This window comes from Triturus cristatus, chromosome 2_1, assembly GCF_964204655.1.
Source record: "Triturus cristatus chromosome 2_1, aTriCri1.1, whole genome shotgun sequence".
Taxonomy (NCBI): Eukaryota; Metazoa; Chordata; class Amphibia; order Caudata; family Salamandridae; genus Triturus; species Triturus cristatus.
The window spans coordinates 1,031,068,784-1,031,088,445 of NC_140581.1; the positions used below are offsets into that span (position 1 = coordinate 1,031,068,784).

Sequence of the window (19,662 nt, forward strand, 5' to 3'; positions counted from 1 at the left end):
CATCTAAGGTATGAAGTGCCCTCTCGGCTACTGAGTCTGGATTAGGGAAGAAGACTGGCATTTCCACTCACTGGTTTAGATGGAAAGGGGAAATGACTTTAGGGAGGAATTTTGGATTCGTCCTAAGAACCACTTTGTTCCGATGTAGTTGTAGGAAGGGTTCTTCGAGAGTTAAGGCTTGTATCTCACTTACTCTTCGCAGGGATGTGATTGCGATGAGGAAAGCCACTTTCCATGTTAGGAACTGCAGTTCGCATTTGTGCATTGGTTCAAATGGGGGACCCATGAGCCTTGTTAGAACAATGTTAAGGTTCCACACCGGGGAAGGTGGTAACCTTGGAGGAATGATTCTTTTAAGACCCTCCATAAATGCTTTAATGGCTGGTACCTTCAAGAGGGACAGGCGTTGTCTATTTTGCAAATAGGCAGCTAATGCCGCTAGATGTAGACAGAGGAATACGCTAAATTGCATCTTTGTAAGTGTAATAAATAGCAAATGATGTTTTGGATGGAAGCATCCAGTGGTTGTATGTCATTGTTAGCGCAGTAAATGGCAAATCGTTTCCACTTTGCAGCATAGCATGCCCTAGTAGTAGGTCTCCTGGCTTCTTTAAATGATATTCATACAGTCTGGAGGAAGGTTGAGGTACCCGAACTCTAAGACTTCAGGAGCCAGATTGCCAAGTTCAGTGTTTGAGGATCTGGGTGTCTGATTTCTCCATGGTTCTGGGTTAAGAGATCCGGGGAGAGATGCAGTTTTTGATGTGGAACTAGCGATAGTTCCAAAAGTGTGGTGAACCAGGGTTGACGTGCCCAAGTGGGAGCCACTAGAATGAGCGTCACCGACTGTTGTTTCAGTTTGCGTACCACAAATGGAATGAGAGGGAGAGGCGGAAAAGCGTACACAAATCTGCCTGACCAGTTCATCCATATTGCATTTCCCTTTGACCGTGGGAACCTGGCGGCGAAGGTTGGGCATTTTGCATTTTCTGGCGTGGCGAACAGGTCTATGTCTGGTTGTCCCCACTTTTGGAAGAATGGGAGTAAGACTTTGGGGTGTAGTTCCCATTCGTGTATCTACTGTGTGTGGCGACTTAAGAGGTCTGCCACCTGGTTCTGAACCCCTGGGAGGTGTTCTGCTAGCAGGTAGATGTTCCGGGGAATTGCCCATCTCCAAATTTGTTGCGCCAGTTGGGACAGTTGCAGAGAATGTGTCCCTCCTTGTTTCTGTATGTAATACATTGTGGTCATGTTGTCCGTGCGGATGAGGACAGTTTTGTTTTGGAGATGCACTTGGAAGGATTTCAGTGCTAGGAACACCGCTAGAAGTTCTAGGTGATTGATGTGGAATTGTTTTTGTTGAATGGTCCACCGTCCCTGAGTGGTGTGTTGAAGGAGGTGGGCTCCCCACCCTGTGAGAGATGCGTCGGTGGTCAGCACAACTTGTGGAAGGGGCTCCAAGAACGGCCGCCCTTTGGACAGGTTGATGGTGTTCCACCACTTCAGTGAGCGGCTGTCCACCAACACCAGATCGGTAAGTTGTCCGTGGGCCTGATTCCACTGTTGTGCTAGACATTCCTGTAAGGGACGCATTTGAAGGCGTGCGTAGGGTACTATGGAGATACATGACGCCATCATGCCTAAGAGTTGCATGAACACTCTTGAGGGAAGAGAGTGTTGTGTTTGAACTGTTTCTATCAGACTTTGTATGTTGGCTATCCTGGCTATGCTGGGATAAGCTACGGCTTTGGCTGTGTCTATGGTGGCTCCCAGGTATTGCTGTACTTGGGAGGGTTGTAGTTGAGACTTGGGATAGTTGATGGTAAATCCCAAGTTGTGCAGGGTTTGCATAGTGCGGTGGGTGTGGTGAACGCATTTGTCTAGAGTATTGGCTTTGATGAGCCAGTCGTCCAGGTAGGGGAAGACGTGGATTTGTTGTCTCCTGAGATATGCTGCCACAACTGCCAAGCACTTTGTGAACACCCTTGGTGCAGTTGTTACTCCAAATGTGAGAACTGTAAACTGATAGTGTTGACCGTCTGCCACGAATCGTAGATACTTCCTGTGAGCGGGATGCATAGGGATGTGAAAATATGCGTCCTTGAGGTCTAATGTGTATGTTTGGGGGTGGGTTTATGAGTTTGAGGCAGTAGCCATATTGGATAATTTGTCTTACCCACCTGTCTGTAGTGATGGTATTCCAGACAGGTAGGAACTGTTGAAGTCTGCCCCCGACTGGAGTGGAATGGTCTGGGGGGAGTGGTGGCAAGTCACTGTTTGGTGGCTGTAGAGGAACGGGTGTTGTTGTTGCTGCCCCGTCCCCGGCCTTTATTATTGTTTCCCCGATACCCTCTTCTAAAATATCCTTTGTTAGGGGATGTTTGACCTGATGTTTTGAATGTGGAAGAGTTGTCTGTTCCCACATTTTTGGAAGCTCCTCTATAAAAGGAGCGACGAAAGGAGCCTCGGGGTTGAGTGGATTGCAATGCTCTCATAGATTTTGCAGTTTCATTATCTTTCTTCATCTTTTCTAGGGCAGTGTCCACTGCCGGTCCGAATAGTTGGTCCTGATTAAAGGGTTGAGCAAGAATGGAGGTTTGTACTTCCGGCTTGAAGCCGGAGATGCGCAGCCATGCGTGGCGTCTAAGCAATACGCTTGTGTTGACTGCCCTAGAGGCGGTGTCCGCTGCGTCTAATGCACATTTAATGGAGGCATTGGATATTAGTTTGCCTTCTTGAGTCAGTGGCCTGTGTTTTGAAAGGTTCAGGCAGGTGTTGCAAGAGATCCTCCAGTTGATCATAATGGGCTCTATCATAACGAGCCAATAGGGCTTGTGTATTTGCGATACGCCAGTGGTTAGCCGCTTGGGCGGCAACCCTTTTGCCGGAAGCCTCCAAGAGTTTAGACTCCTTGTCTGGGGGCGGCGTATCTCCGGTTGTTTGGGAGTTGGCCCTTTTTCTGGCATTAGAGACGACTAGTGAGTCTAGGGGCAGTTGCGCCTTGATGTACGCAGGATCTTGTGGCGCTGGTCTGTATTTTTTCTCTATTCGGGGGTTGAGAACCCTGGCCCTGACAGGGTCTTTAAAGACCTCAGTGGCATGCTTTATCACTCCCTTAATCATGGGTAGAATGTGGACTGTGTTCTGGGACTGCTCAAAAGTGTCAAGTAGAAAATCCTCCTCAGGAGTGTCGGTGTGCATGGTGACACCATGAAATGACGCTGCTCTGTTAATAAGCGGACTGAACCCTAAATGGTCATCAGGAGGGGAGGGTTTTGAGGGGTATGGAGCGGGGTCAGGCACGTCAGGTATAGGGTAAGTCCAGTCATCTACTGGTGCTGTGTCCGGGAGTGTAAAGGGATCCGTAGGATCAGTGGGATAAGTGAAGAAATCTGGGTCTCCCCCTCCCCCTCCCCCAAAATCATCATCATCGTGTGGAGGTGGAATAGGGGGTAATGTAGGAGAGGAAGGACGTAAGGGTGAAGTGGCACAGTCCTTCTTTGGAGGTGCTGGAGGAGGTGAGTCCAGCTTCCTTTTCTTGTAGGGCACCGCTGTGACATGTCCGGTTTTTGGATTTATGTAAATCCGTTGTTGCTTAGGATCAGGTTGAAAGAGTTCCTCAGTGTCCAAAGGCGACTGTGGCGCCGACTTTCGTGTCTTTCTGGACGTGTTTGGGCACCGAAGATGTTTTGGGTGCCGAAGAACTTTTCGGTTCCGGTGGTTTTTTTGGTGCCGAAGAAACTTCGGTGCCGACGAGGTTTTCGGTGCCGACGAGCCTTTTGGTGTCGGTGGCGATTTCGGTGCCGATGAACGTTTCGGTGCCGGTGGAGATGTCGGGACCGAGTGACGTTTCGGGTCCGATGGAGTTTTCCGTCCCGAAGCCTGCTTTGGTGCCGACGGCACAATGACGTGAGGTTTGCTCAAGCCCGAGCCACCTGCAGGCTTACTTTTCTTCGGAGCCGGACCCGAGGGCGGGGCTTCAGAAGATGTTTTTGGATCGCGACTGTGCCCAGTTGGCAGAGTCTTGACCAATGTCTTTTTGGGTGGTGTTGGGGTAGGGGGGCTGGTACTCACAGGCTGCCCCGGATCTGAAACGTCGGCCTCGGACACGATTTGGAGATCTTCGGAGTCATCGTCAGGGACGTCCTGTGCAAAGATGTCTTCTGGTTCCGGAACCGGCTTGGCCATGATATGGCGTCGAGCTCTCCGGTCCCGGATGGTTTTCTTCGAACGGAATGCGGCGCAGGCTGGACAGCTGGATTCGTTGTGGTCTGGTGAAAGGCACAAATTACAGACCTCGTGGTGATCGCTATGAGGGAACTTTGCTCCACATTGGGGGCATTTTTTAAAAGGTGTCCTTTCCATCAGCAGCGTCCGGAGTCGGTCCGATATCGAGTTAGACGTCGGGTATTCAAGTTTTGAGAGTTGTAGGGATTGTAATAGGTTTTCTGCTGCAGCGGAAAAAAGTTCATCCGAACCCAATGGCGGAAAAAAAAATCTGAGGATGGAGTGGATGCCCATGCGCACTGTTGTCCAGAGGAGGAGTCACCAATCTCGTGACCAAAGACTTCTTCCGAAGACAACAACAACCTGCAATCATCCGAGCCCACCACCAGATGGCGATCTTATCCTTAGTGTGTGATCTGCAGCTCATATGCCTCGAACAAAACGTTCAAGCTTTTCCCAAAGTGCCAGGAATCAACTGAGGATCTAAGGATGGTGGGTACCTTATTCCAAACCTGGGCGGCTCTGACCATGAAAGCTTGTCAGCCATGTCTAATATTGCGGAATTTAGCAATGCAGATAACATTTGCTCTGGGAGAACGAATACATCTATCTGGAGAATATCGTTTGTCTGTTTTCCAGGGGCAATGGGCCCTTGCCCTGCAGAGCTTTGAAAACTACACAGAATCATTTAAAGCCTATTCTCTGCTTCAGAGGCAGCCAATGAAGTTCCTTCATACCATTTGATACAGACGATCATCTCCTAGGTCTTTTTAGTGCCATTTTAGCAGCAGAAGCTCGGTCTGTGCAATTTAACCGAATTTCCGGGGCGCCTAGCAGAAGAGCATTACAGTAGTCTAGCCTAAATATTACACTGCGCACAATCAGGGTTTTAGCAGTGAAGGCAACATAGAAAGGAGCTTCAGAAGGCCTTGGAGGAGTGAAAAGCACAACTTTGTTGATGTGGCACTCCATGGACAATTTGCGGTCAAATATGACCCTCAAATTGCAAACTAAGTCAGAATATATCAAATTTTCACTGGTCGGCAATGGCCAGAAATTAAAAGGGAGTTCCAGGGGGATTTTATTTGCGGAGTAACACAAAAACTCGGTTTTGTCCCCATTAAATTGGAGGGAATTAGAATCCAGGCAAGTGACGATGTCATTCTTACAATTATGGAAAACATTCACAGCTGACTGTTGATTGCTTTCGAATGACGAAATTTGTCGCCTCATATATATGTTAAAAAGGATTGGGCTAAGTGCTGAACCCTGGGGACTCCAATGTTTGACGTTCTTGAAATCAGAGCGGTGGTGTGGGAACAGCAACCACCTGACATTGTTCCGACAGATAGGAGCACACTCAGTACGGTACTACATACTCCGATCGAGGCATGTCTAGTCAGGAGCGTTTTCAGTCAATTGTATCGAATGCGGATAAAAGAACAAGAAATATCAGGACCGCTGACTGGCCACTATCTATAGATATCCTGAGTTCATCCATAGCTGGAAGTAAGGCAGAATCAGTCTGGTGTCCTGGCCTAAATCCAAACTGCTCCTTCTCTAAATGCCAGGTTCACATATCAAAGGCGGCAAGGGCTTTGAAGCCTCTGGACTCGATATTCAAAATCACTACCCATCCTGCTGGAGGTGTCAACACTTTCCTCGGGAGCAGGCATCGTTTCTGGCATAGAATAGCGTGGGCTCTCTAGCAGGGGGTCAGAAATTAGTATGTGGTGGTAGGCTGGTCAATAGCAGTCAGCTAGCACACTAGATAGTGGTATATTTTTCAGAATGCACATCTAAGGTAGCCTCTGGGTGAATGTCATAATAATTCTTGCACTGGCAACAGTACAGATTTATCAAAACAAGGTGTTTGATACCAAATATCATAGGTTTCAGTAAAGCCATCATGTAGCTGGGGGAATGCGTAATGACCAGTGTCCAGTACATATACTGGCGATGGCCTCCCTGTTTCCATGTACCATCTAGTAATGGAACAAGACAGTACAGGGGAATCTCTGCTCATGCAGATATGCCCTCACATCTAATATAGTGCTCCCCGCCTAAGGGCTGCAATGTCTGCAGTAGGGGTGACCGAAAAGTTTCTTACCTGTCGGTGTAGTTTTGCAGCTTGAAGATCTTTCTGGATTCACTATGCTGTGCATTATTCCGCGATCTTGTGGTTGGGTCCGGATTCGTAGTCTTTTCTTTGTTGTTTTTTTTTTTTTTTTGTAGCCCAGGTGGGCGTCGACGTCCACCATTTGGTGCACCTCCCGTGACGTCGTCGTGCTTCCTGCGGAAGTCCCACCTTTGGGGCGCCATCTTCGGGTTCTTTTTTCCCTGTTTTCTTTTTTTTTTTTTTTTTTTAACCCTAGGCGATTGATTAATCCTTATGTCCATATTTCTGTACGTATCCACTTTTTTGATCCTATCCATTTCACCCCCTCTTCCTCCAGCCTCATCTTCCTGGCGGAGGTGGGTGGGTTCGCTAGTGAATCCAGAAAGATCTTCAAGCTGCAAAACTACACCGACAGGTAAGAAACTTTTCGTTTTGCAGCGTGAATCTTTCTGGATTCACTATGCTGTGCATAGATTTTGTAGCGGTTTTCCTATTTTTGTGGTGGCTGGGTGGAAGATGATCGCTGGTCGTTGAAAATGTGTTGTAGCACCTTCTGTCCGACCTGTGCTTCCTTATTCATTTGAATGTCCACGCAGTAGTGCTTTGTGAACGTGTGCACAGATGCCCAAGTTGCTGCGAGACAAATGTCTTGGATGGGCGTGTTTGCCAGGAAGGCAACTGTGGCCCCCTTCTTCCTTGTGGAGTGAGCTTGTGGCCCCTCCGTTAGCTCCTGTCCAGCCTGTTTGTGACAGAATTGGATAGTGAGGGCAATCCACCTAGCGATGGTGCCCTTGGTCACTGGTCTACCCATGATGCTAGTAGCAAAGGACACAAACAGCTGCTTCGACTTCCTGAGTTCTTTGGTTCTTTCAATGTAGTGCATCACCGCTCTTCTGGCATCGAGGGTGTGCAGGGCCTTTTCTGCATTTGTAGTCGGGTTTTGGAAGAAACTCGGTATCTGTATACTCTGATTCATGTGAAACGCCGACACTACCTTGGGCATGAAGTGTGGGTCTGTCCTCAGGACTACCCTGTCCTTGTGAATTTGAATGTAGGGCTCCTGTAGCGTTAGTGCTTGAAGCTCGCTCACTCTGCGTAGTGAGGTTATGGCCACTAGAAAGGCAGTCTTCATCGTCAACATTTGTAGATTGGCCTTGTGAATGGGTTCAAACGGCGCCTTCATGAGCTCCGTCAGAACCACGTTTAAATTCCATGCCGGCGGCGGCAACCTTTTCGGGGGTGCCATTCTTTTGGCTCCCTCCATGAATCTCTTCACCACCTGCGAGCTGAAGAAACTTCCACCCTTCTCACCTCTGGTGTAGGCAACGATCGCTGCTAGGTGCACCCTTAGGGAGCTCGAGCAGAGGTTACTCTTTAGAAGGTGTGTGAGGTACCTCAGCACCGTTGAGTCTCTTGTCATTCTGTTGTGCAGGCCCTTCTTCCTGCACCACACCGTGAATCTCTTCCACTTTGCGCTGTAGCACTTTCTTGTAGTAGGTTTCCTTGCCTCCCGTAGCACTCGCATAGTGCTCTGAGGTAACCTTAGGTGTGCGAACTCTAGGTCTTCAGGAGCCATGCTGCTAGGTTGAGGGTCTCTGGCTCTGGGTGCAGGACCTCCCCGTTTTGCATTGAGAGCAGGTCTTTTCTTCGCTCGAACCTGTACGGATTGCCTTGCGCCATTTCTTGAATCTGTGAGAACCATGTCTGCCTCGCCCACTGTGGGGCCACCAGGATCAGAGTCATGTTGCTGGTTCTGCACTTGTCGAGCACTCTGTGCAACAGGGGTATCGGTGGAAAGGCGTAGGCAAATGTCCTCGACCAGCTTATCCATAGGGCATTTCCCTTGGATTGCTGATCTGGTTGCCTGGACACGAAGCTTTGGCATTTTGCATTGTGGCGTGTTGCAAAAAGGTCTATTGTGGGAGTCCCCCATCTCCGGAAGAGTTTCTCCGTTTCCTGGCCATTGAGCTCCCACTCGTGCGATGCTGAGGTCTGCCTGCTCAGCCAGTCTGCCTCCACATTGTCCTTCCCCGGTAGGTGAATTGCCAGTAGATCTATCCTGAGAGGTATGGCCCATCTCCAAATCTCCTGAGCTAGGGATGAGAGGGGAAACGACTGTGTCCCCCCTTGTTTGTTGATGTAGAACATCGCCGTGGTGTTGTCTGTCTGTACCAACACCCTCTGGCCGAACAGGTGTCTCTGGAATGCCTTCAGGGCTAGCAGTATTGTTTTCAACTCGAGGTAGTTGATGTGGCGGACCGCGTCTGCCGGAGCCCATAGACCCCTCACTCTGAGGTTGTCCATGTGCGCTCCCCATCCCATCTGCGATGCGTCCGTGGTAATGGTCACTGTTGGGCTTGGTGGTGTCAGGCTTCTCCCTGTTGTTATGTTGTCTCTGTTCCACCAAGTTATCTCCTCCTGCACTGCGTGCGTAACAACCACTAGATCCTCCCAACTTCCGTTTGCTTGTGACCATTGCTGTTGCAGCCATTCCTGGAATGGTCTCATGTGCAGGCGTACATTCGGCACCAGCTGGATACAGGACGCCATCATCCCCATCATCTTGCTCACCGCCCTCACTGTCAGAGCTCGCCCCTTCTGGTAGAGCTGCGTCTCCTTCAGTAGGGCATCTGTCCTCCTGTCGCTGGGCACTACTGTACTGTTGAGGGAGTTGATCTGTGCCCCCAGGAAAATCTTTACCTGCTCCGGTTCCAGCGATGATTTTCCCCAGTGGATGGAAAATCCCAGATTTGTGAGGGTGTCCGTTACGCGTTTTGCGTGCCTCTCGCACTTCTCGCGTGAGTTTGCCTTGACCAGCCAGTCGTCCAAGTAGGGGTATACGTGTATGCCCTGCTTTCGTAGGTGTGCCGCTACCGCCGACAGGCATTTTGTAAAGACCCTTGGCGCTGATTTTAATCCGAAGGCCAGGGTTGTGAACTGGTAGTGTTCCTGTTCGATGTTGAATCTTAGAAGGCCCTTGTGCCTTCTGTTTATTGGGATGTGAAGGTAGGCATCCTTGAGGTCCACGGTGACCATGAAGTCCCCTTCTCTTATCTGTGGCAGTACCTCCTGCAGTGAAGTCATTTTGAACCTTTGTGTTTTGACGAACTTGTTTAGGTACCGGAGGTCCAGTATGGGTCTGAGGTCTCCGTCTACCTTCGGAACCACGAAGTAGTTTGAGTAGACCCCTTTGTTGCGTTCCCTGAACGGCACTGTCTCTATGGCTCCCTTTTGAAGGAGTTTCCGTGTTTCTTCTCTGAGTATTGCCAGTTCTTGGGCCGATCTCTGTCTTTCCTTCGGCTTTCTGTTTGGAGGTCTTTTCTCCAAGTCTACGCAGTATCCGTACTGCACGATGTTCCGTATCCACTTGTCTGTGGTTATGCGCCGCCACTCCTGAAGGTAGAACCTCAGCCTTCCGCCTACCGGTGACGTATGCTCGTAGGCTCTTGGATCTTCTCTTCCCCCTGATGACACCTTTTTGCGCCTCACCCTTGGGGGCCTGACGAGGGTGGGCGTCTTCTTGCGTGCTGAGTCACTTCGAGGAGGGCTGATCGCCCCCTCTCCTCCTTTGGCCACGTCCGTTCCCTCTCCCTCGAAAGGACTGGCCCCGAGGTTGATATTGCCAGCTTTGCTTCTGCTGACTTTGTCCGTGACCTTCGCCCTGCTGACCTTGTTGGAACGCCTGGTGCGACGTCCCCTGTTGGCTTCCACCCCTACCGTAGGGTCTCCTCGAGGGATTTCCTAGTCTCATTCCCCTCAGCTGCAGGGCCCCCATGGACCTCGCTGTCTCGTTCTCCTTCTTGAGCTGGGTGAGCTTCTCGTCCACCGTTGCTCCGAACAGTGTCTCTCCGTTGAAGGGAGTGCCCAGGATGTTGTTCTGCACTTCCGGTTTGAATCCCGAGATTCTTAGCCATGCATGCCTCCTTTCTGTGACCCCTATGGCCATGAGTCTTGCTGAAGTCTCTGCCCCATCCAACGCCGTCTTTATACAGGAGTTGGCGATGTTCTTGCCTTCATCTACCAGGTGAGAGGCTCTCTGGCGGTATTCTTCGGGGAGGTGCTTTACTAGCTCCCCCATTTCATCCCAGTGTTGGTACTGGTGTCTATTTAGGAGTGCATTTGAATTCGCCATGCGCCAGTGCATTGCGGCGTTCCTCTCGACCTTTCTGCCTGTGAGGTCGATTCTCCTGCTCTCTTTATCTGGAGGTGGGCCCGAGGTTGCTGGCACGTTGGCCCTTCTCCTGGCCGTGGAGGCAATGATGGAGTCTGCGGTGACGCTACCCTTGATGTAAGGTGGGTCCAGGGAGGAGTGTTTATACTTTTTCTCTGTCCTGGGCGTGATCGACCGACAGGTGGCAGGCTCCTTGAAGGCTTCTCTCCCCTGGTTCATCACGCTTTGTAGCATGGGGAGGAACTGGCTCCTAGTCTGGATGGGGAGCAGTGTTTCGACGAGAAAATCTGCTTTCGGCCTCTCCTCGTCGAGCTTGACGCCGAAGGCCATTGCTGCGCTCTTCACCACCATATTGTACACCCCGATGTCGTCTGGTGGCGAAGGCCTCGAGGGGTACGTGTCCACGGCCTCCTCCGGGTTTTCGGTGTCGAGATCTTGCCATTCGACGTCGTTGCCGGTAGATGTCGCCGATTCGAAGAACGATTGTTGGTCTTCTTCCTCGGCTTCTTCCTCATAATAGGGCTCCTCTTCCTCTTCGAGGTCCCTTGTCAGCCCTTCGGCGTCGAACTCCTCCTCGACTTCGACGACGTCCGCCGCTGAAACCGTTGGAATCTTGAATTCCTTCATCCTGGCGTCGAACTCCTTCTTCCTTTGAAGGATGTTCTCCATTTCGGCCTCGAGCCGCCTCTTCTTTTTCTCCATTTCGGAGATGCTTTCAGCGTCGACCGCGGGCCTTTTCGATGAAACTTGCGTCGACGTCGAACGTTCTTTCTGCGTCGATTGGCCCGTTTCATGGGATGATTTCGACGACCCTTGCCTTTCGGCGTCTTTCTGCGCCAGGGAGTCCTTTTGTAAGGATCCGCTGGGCCTTTTGTCCGAAGTTCCCCCTTTGGACGTCGAAGTTTTCGGCGCCGGGGCTCCCTTCGTGGACCTTGACTCAGTTTTTCTCGAGTCACCCTCGTGTTTGAGGTGTTTTTTGATTTGCGCTCGACGATTCTCTTACCTCGTCTTCTTTCTTCTTGTCGGTCTCTACGACCGTGAAGTTTTCGGCTGCCTCGGCGACGTTGTCCTCGTCGTCCGTGTCGAGGCCCAGCTCGTAGAGTGTCGGGGGTTTCCCTTTGCCATCCATGTTGGCGTTGGCTCTTCTCTGCCTCTCTCTCACTCTGAGTGTCTTCGGCGCGAAGGCTGAGCAGGCGTTGCAGTCGATACTCTGATGATCCACCGGTAGGCAGAGGTTGCAGACCGGATGCAGGTCTTTCTGCGCGAACTTGTGGTGGCAGTTTGGGCAGAACTTGAATGGCGTCTTGTCCATTTCGCTCAGGGTCTCTGAGCGTGCATTCTCCAAGGTTGTCGAAGAAAAAGGCTCGCTGGTCTTCTTTCTTCGCGTTCCTGTCGAAATCTGTTCTTTCCTGATGTCTTCTCTTGATTCTATCGATGAAACTCGCTTTTCTTCCTTCTTCCTCCGAGTGAACTTCTGGAGCTTCCCGATGACGATCCAGACCCAACGGCGGAAAAAAGAATCTGAAGATGGCGCCCCAAAGGTGGGACTTCCGCAGGAAGCACGACGACGTCACGGGAGGTGCACCAAATGGTGGACGTCGACGCCCACCTGGGCTACAAAAAAAAAAAAAAAAAAACAAAGAAAAGACTACGAATCCGGACCCAACCACAAGATCGCGGAATAATGCACAGCATAGTGAATCCAGAAAGATTCACGCTGCAAAACTACATATATTACATGCAGTGACTTTGGCATGGCACACAGTGAATGTGCCATGTGTTTTCACTGAAGGTTTGCATCATGACAGTCTGCAAAGGCAGAATGCATGCAATTTTACGGGGGATCCCTTAGGGTGGCATAACACATGCTGCAGCCCTGTGGGACCCTCTTTAGTACCCAGGCTCCAAAAGGCACAAATAGAGACTGCTTAGCAAAGGCCCAGGGCACGTCAGTCGAAAAACATCAGTACCTGTGGCAAAAGGAAGGGGGGGGGCATTTGTGGGGGGACACTTTTCTACAGGTGCCACCTTTTCAGAAGGAAGCACCAGCAAGAAACTCTGAATTAGTCCAAAAATTCTCAAGGCTGGCAACCAAGGACCTGTAGGAGTGTGGAGCAGATGGGCTGGGGATCAGCAACCAATAACCAGACCGAATTGTGTCACTTAATTGGCCACCAGGATGTTAGTTGCAGGCCAAAAGAAAGCAAGTACCTGTAGGTGGCACGCTGATGCACAATATTCCGTACATAGACACAGGGCCTTCTCAGGTAGCAGATTTATTCTTGGAGAACCTCCACCATCTTGTCAGAAACAGTGTAGGCTGGGCTTCTCCAAGGAGTAGCTTGTGAGCTACTGGTAGCTCTCCAGCTACTTCTAGGTAGAATCTCTTGTATGCATCCCAGCTTGCTAAACTGGAATCTCTAGCTTGGTTGAATTGATATTTCAAGTATTCCAAAATTGTGTAATTTCATAACTCAGAGCTGATGTTTGGGGGGAAAATGGCTGAATTTAATGCGGATTTGTTTTAGTGATAAATCATAGCGACACAATATTATGACTTTCATTACTAACCTTATGACTTTTGTGTCTGCGGCACTGTAGCTGTGACTGACATCTATTACCTACGTTGAGGCATTCCCACTTGACAAAGGCTTTTTTTAATGTTCATCCTGGCAACTCTGCTTGATGCACAGAGGTGATCATCACTGGTAATCTTGCTTGATGTGGCCACTATTACAACACTTATTAGTAGCTCACAATTATGTTCATTGAACCTATGTAGCTCTGATCGCCGAAAAGGTTGGAGACAGGAGCTGCGATCAGATGACCAGAGTCATCAGCCAGTATTTCACACAGTTTGCAGCCACTAATCCTCTTCATCAGTCACATAGTACTCCATTCGGGGTATTAGGGCTGATTTATTCACAGTTCAGCATAGAGGGCTTCCCAGAGCTCAAAGGAGAGCCTCCAACCCATGCGAGTGAAAAGCCACGCACCCCATACTTTCCACCAGCCTAATACCATTTGAGTGAGAATTCAAGGTTCAAGAAACCAGCAATTTTCTAATTAAGTATCTTAATGGGAAAGGTTGCTTCTTAGATGCCTCAAGAGTGGTGAATCCTTTTTGCCATTTCTGATAACAGATTCTTAGTCTTTTTCAATTGATTTTTTACAGCACTCGAAGGTTTACCAACCCCAGGGACAATCTGCTTCCCAGTGTTAATCAGAGGTGGTTGATGCTTTCATTGAGATGTGCATGTTGGAACAGGTGCATAGATGTCTGGGAAGGAATATGTAAGAGGAGTATACAAGATTGTACTTGTTTTAGCAAGGTTTGTGGCACAATTATAAAGAAAAGATATATGGAGGTTGAAAACAACAGAAGAAGTTTCCAGTGCCATCATTAACTGCAGGGTACCAAAAACGCAAAGAATGGGAAAGAGTAAGGACGCACAAGGGTATGTAATGAATTTAATTCTTTCAGGTCTAACCTAGGTTTACCCAATAGCAGCTCATTAATATGCATATATTTACCAGCAACAATCCTGGGTGGGTCAGCTCATGAGAACATCCTAGCAATTTACCTGTAACAAGAGCATTCTTGTAAAGGTAGCCTGATTTTGACAGACCATCACGCATCCCAATCCTAAGTGATTCGCTCTGTGCTCTACAGCCTCTCATATGCTCACAAGCCCCTGGCCACTCATCATCCCTCATATCCTTGTTAATATTAGAGGTCCCTAAACTGATTAATGTTGCAACTAATTATACTGATCACATTCTGCCACTTGCACATAAACATTTAAACTTGCTAATACTTACTCATGAAAAAGTCCTTAAGTTCACTTTCATCAATGTCGTGTGGTAAATTGCCAACAAAAAGCTGGTGACTGTCTGGGTACCGAAATATGCGACGGTTGTCCAGCTCACCTTGCTCCACATCACCTCGAGCTAAAATAATAAAAAGGATGCATATCATATATAAAGGAGTGTAACCTGAATACGTTTTGCTATAAACAGACATTTGAAGATAGACAGGGACAAAGGTTAGTGGGAGCAGCTGCAAACACAAACAATTAAGGGAAAATCCTACTAGTTGTTAAGTCGTCCATCACTTTAGACATGTTTCTGGAATTGAAGAACAGGAGTAAACCCGTTGACTCAGCTGAGACCCGGGTGCAGTTTGTAACTAAAAGACAACGTCTCAACCAGTAATCATTCACGGGGGGCAAGTACTAGGAGAGTACCAATTGTGAGAAAGTGCCATCTTTCTTGCATGGTATGCCCCCAGTTTTTGCTGAATTGCTGATGTACTTTGACTGAGTGTGCCCTGGGCTCCTGCCAATCAGGTACCCAGGGCCTATGGTTCTTCCCTAAAACTGTGTTGAAGCCTAAAACCAATCGGCATCTCTGGCCACATGTCAGCCCCTGGTAAATGGTACACTAGGTACCCAGGGCCTTGTGACCAGAGAAGGCCCATAAGGGCTGCAGCACTTATTGTGCTACCCTTAGGGGGGGGGAGAAGAGACACACACACACACACACACACCTGTGTGCCATGCCCACAACACACACTGCCCTGGCATACATCAGCCACCCCTCTAGCTGGGTGCCCTATGCCAGTGGTGTGGGTACAGGTGCATGAGCCCTGTGCCCCTACAGTACCCAGGTCCATTCCTGGGCACTGTAAGTGCAGTGCTGCCATTTAAGAGTATATGGTGCTGGAAGATTGTCAACACAAACTCCACAGCACCAAGACTGAAGTTTGGAATCAAACTTCTCAGCACATTAAACCCACACTGATGGGTCTGCGAACCAAGATCACACCAGAAAGTCCTGGAGGACAGAACGGCCAAAGAAGCCATCCCTCCGGACTTGGCTGTCAAGGCAATAATGCCTGGCAAACGTGTGTAGCGAAGCCCACGTCGCCGCCTGACAGATGTCCTGCAAAGGGACTCCCCGTCCCAAGGCAGTAGTAGCCGCCGTGGCCCGAGTAGAATGGGCGCGCAGCCCAACAGGAGGGTCCTTTTTAGCCAAGGAATAGCAGATTTTTATACACAAAACGACCCACCGAGAGATGGTTCGTTTGTGCACAGCTTTCCCCTTCTTAGCGCCCACGTACCCAACAAAAAGCTGGTCGTCCACCCGGAACTGTTTGGTGCGGTCCAGATAAAAGGAGAGCGCACGTTTTGGGTCCAGACGGTGGAGCCTCTCTTCCTCTTTGGAAGGATGCGGAGGCGGAAAGAAGGTGGGCAAGGTGACAGACTGCCCAAGGTGAAATGGAGTTACCACTTTAGGAAGAAAGGAGGGACGAGGCCGAAGGACAACCTTGTCCGGATGAACAGATAGAAAAGGAGGCTTTGAAGATAAAGCCTGGAGCTCACTCACCCGTCTAGCCGAGGTGATGGCTACCAGAAAAGCAGTCTTTAGAGTTAGAAGACGAAGAGGGCAATTGTGAAGAGGCTCGAAGGGAGCGCACATCAGGAATGTCAAAACCAGATTCAAGTCCCACTGAGGCATTACAAAAGGGACAGGAGGGAACGTGTGTGTAATGCCTTTGAGAAAGCGTGTAACCACAGGGGACTTGAAAAGAGAAGGCTGATCAGGAAGCCGCAAGAAGGCGGAGATGGCAGCAAGATAACCTTTCAGGGTGCCCAGGGCAGAGCCCTGCCGGGCCAGAGAAAGAAGGAAGAGGAGAACCTCAGAAAGAGGGGCGGAAAGGGGATCCACAGCCTTTGCTGTGCACCATGCCACAAATTTGTTCCACCGGCAGGCGTATAACGACTTTGTGGAGGGACGCCTGGCTGCCAGAATGATATCACAGACTTCAGGAGGCAAGTCAAATGGCATCAACTGCCGCCGCTCAATCTCCACGCATGGAGGTGGAGGCTGGACAGGTTCGGGTGGAGGACCATCCCCTGCTGCTGCGACAGAAGATCCTCCCGAAGGGGCAGACGTATCGGGGGATCGGTCAACAGACTGAGTAGCTCGGGATACCAGTATCTTCGTGCCCAATCCGGAGCCACCAAGATGACTTGGGCCCGGTCGCGCCTGATCTTCTTCAGCACTCTGGGCAGAAGTGGTATAGGCGGAAAGGCGTACAACAGACCGCAACTCCACTCGTGACGAAAAGCGTCGCCGAGCGAGTGCCGCCTTGGAAATTCCAACGCGCAGAACTGCTGACATTGCGCGTTCTCTTCGGTGGCGAATAGATCTAACCAAGGCTCTCCCCACTGCTGAAAGAGGCCTTGCACCACTTCGGAGTTCAGACGCCATTCGTGATCCATCATGCACCGGTGGCTGAGTTCGTCTGCTCTGGCGTTCAGAGAGCCCGCCAGATGTTGAACCACCAGGGTGACGCCCTGGTGTTCCAGCCATGTCCAGAGGCGCAGAGCCTCCTGACAAAGGGTCCACGACCCCACCCCGCCCTGTTTGTTGCAGTACCACATGGCGGTGGTGTTGTCCGTGAACACCTGCACGACACTTCCCCTGACAGAGGGAAGGAAGGCTTTCAGTGCAAGCCGGATCGCTCTCAACTCCAACAGGTTGATGTGGAGACGAGACTCCGCCGGAGACCAGAGGCCTCTGATCTCCGCCTCTCCCATATGGCCACCCCATCCCAGGAGGGACGCATCCGTCACTACGACATGCTCCGGTTGGGGAAGGGAGAGGCTCTTGCCCTTGACCCACTCGCGGTCCGTGAGCCACCACTGCAACTGCTGTGCAGTACCCTCCGAGATCAAGACATGGTCGGACAGGTTGCCGTGATGCTGGGCCCACTGAAACTTCAGGTCCCACTGCAGAGCCCGCATGCGCCGCCTGGCGTGATGCACTAGTAGGATGCAGGAGGCCATCAGCCCCAAAAGCCGCAACACTAGCCTGACCGAAACCCGGGATAGAGGCCGAAAGATGGGAATCAGGGCCTGTATATCCCGGACCCGCTGTTCCGGAGGATGGACCCGGAACTGCGCCGAATCGAGAACCGCTCCGATGAAGAGGAGCTTCTGAGAGGGGCTCAAGTGTGACTTCGGCACGTTGATGGAAAACCCCAGCAAATGCAGGAGATCCGCCGTAGTCTGGAGGTGGGAGACGACTGCCTGGGGCGAGCCCGCCTTCAACAACCAGTCGTCGAGATAGGGGAAGACTGGGACCCCTGATCTGCGCAGATGAGCTGCGACCACCGCCATCACTTTCGTGAACACCCGAGGGGCACTGGTGAGGCCGAAGGGGAGCACGGTAAACTGAAAGTGCTCTTGGCCCACCGTGAACCGCAGGTAACGCCGGTGGGCCGGCAGGACGGGGATATGGAAATATGCGTCCTGCAAGTCCAACGCTACCATCCAGTCTCCAGGGTCTAGGGCAGCTAAAACCTGAGCCAACGTGAGCATCTTGAACCTTTCCTTTCGGAGGAAGGCATTGACGTTCCGGAGGTCCAAGATAGGGCGCAGGCCCCCCCTTGCCCTTCTTGGGAACCAGAAAGTAGTGGGAATAACAACCACGACCTACCTCTGGACTCGGAACGCGCTCGACGGCCCCCTTGGCCAAGAGAGCCGAAACTTCCTCGCGGAGAAGATCCAAATGATCCCCCGAGATACGGTGGTGCTGCGGTGGCATGGCTGGAGGGGTCGTCTCGAAGGGGAGGGAGTAGCCCCTTCGGACGATTTGCAGCACCCACCTGTCCGATGTTATGGACCGCCAGTGGAGCAGGTGATGGCGAACTCTGCCGCCCACTGGCGTGGTATGGGCCTGAAAGCTCGGACTAGGAAGGCTTTGAGGCGGATGCTGCCGGGGTGGATGTGGGCTGACCACGTCGGCCTCCATTTCCGCCACGGCGGAAGCCACGTCCGCGACCGCGCGCAGGTTGGTTCTGCGGCTGGTGGCTTTGCGGACGGGAGGAGGCGCCCCTTCCTTGGCCACGAAAGGGGCGAAAAGCGGAGGTGTGCGCCCGCGGAGCCGAGAGGCCCAAGGACTTGGCCGTAGCCCGGGAGTCCTTAAAAAGGTTCAGCGCACTGTCCGCCTTCTCACCAAACAGGCGAGTGCCATCAAAGGGCATGTCCATGAGGGTGTTCTGGACATCCCCTGAAAATGACGTGGACCGCATCCAGGCGTGGCGGCGGAGCGCCACCGTGGTGGAAATCGCCCGACCTAGCGAGTCCGTGGTGTCAAGCCCACATCTTATGGCGTGCCGTGCCGCATCCCTCCCATCGGCCAAAGCCTGGGTAAGACGCGTCCGGACCTCCTCCGGACACAGGGGCAGCACGTCCTCCACCGTATCCCACAGGGAATGGGAATAACGGTCCAAGAGACAGGCGGTATTTAAGGACCGCAGGCCCAAACTAAGGGACGAGAACAGTTTCTTGCCAAACTGCTCGAGTCTCTTGGAATCCCGGTCCGGCGGAGCGGTCGGGAAGGAGGATTGGGAAGTAGAGGCCTGGATAACCAGACTCTCGGGGGTGGGGTGTTGGGACAGGAAACTGGGGTCGCCCGGAGCAGGGCGGTGGCGCCTGGCAACGTTCCTATCCACAGGAGGAACTGTGGAGGGCTTGGACCAGGTGCCCTGCAGAACGTCAGTGAGGGCCTCGTTGAACGGCAGCAGAGGCTCAGTGGAGCTTGCTGAGGTTTGAAGCACCTCAGTGAGGATGTTGGTCCTCACAGCCACGGCAGGCAACTCGAGGCCAAGGGCCTCAGCCGCCTTGCGCAGCACCACAGAAAATGCTGCACCCTCCTCCGAAGCCACGGTCGGAGGAGAAGTGAATCCAGCGTCTGGCGAGGTGTCCAGCCCGCTGGCCTCCCCCAGTTCATCTGCCCAGTCCTGAGAAAGCTGTGACTGAACAGCCAGAGGGTCCTCGAACCCCTCCCAGTCGCCCCCTTCTTCCGATTCCTGATAAACAGGAGGAATGATCGGAACCGGACTGTAGAGATGGTAGGACTCAAGCGGCGTCGGATGCGGCGTCGGCGGACGCCGTGCCGGCGTCGGGTCCGGATGAGGGCTAAACCGGGGCGTCGGCGTCACAGGCGTCGGCGGAGGAGTGACAAGGTCAACCGGCGTCGACTGGGGCCCAGGCAAGGGCCCCGCGGGGACCTGCGGCGTTGAGACCGGAGTCGTCGACGGCGCCGGGGCCGGAGCCGCCGGCACGCGAGGTCG

General features: G+C 51.7%; 1 protein-coding gene across 4 annotated transcripts in view; it reads right to left on the bottom strand.

The window, feature by feature from the left end:
* Positions 1 to 19,662, bottom strand: part of G3BP2 (G3BP stress granule assembly factor 2) — a 265,334-nt gene that overhangs the window by 48,882 nt on the left and 196,790 nt on the right. For all 4 annotated transcript variants that reach the window (XM_085635242.1, XM_085635228.1, XM_085635234.1 and 1 more), the window contains one exon: positions 14,340 to 14,468. In XM_085635242.1, the coding sequence (XP_085491368.1) occupies positions 14,340 to 14,468 (129 nt within the window). The remainder of the gene's footprint in view (positions 1 to 14,339; positions 14,469 to 19,662) is intronic.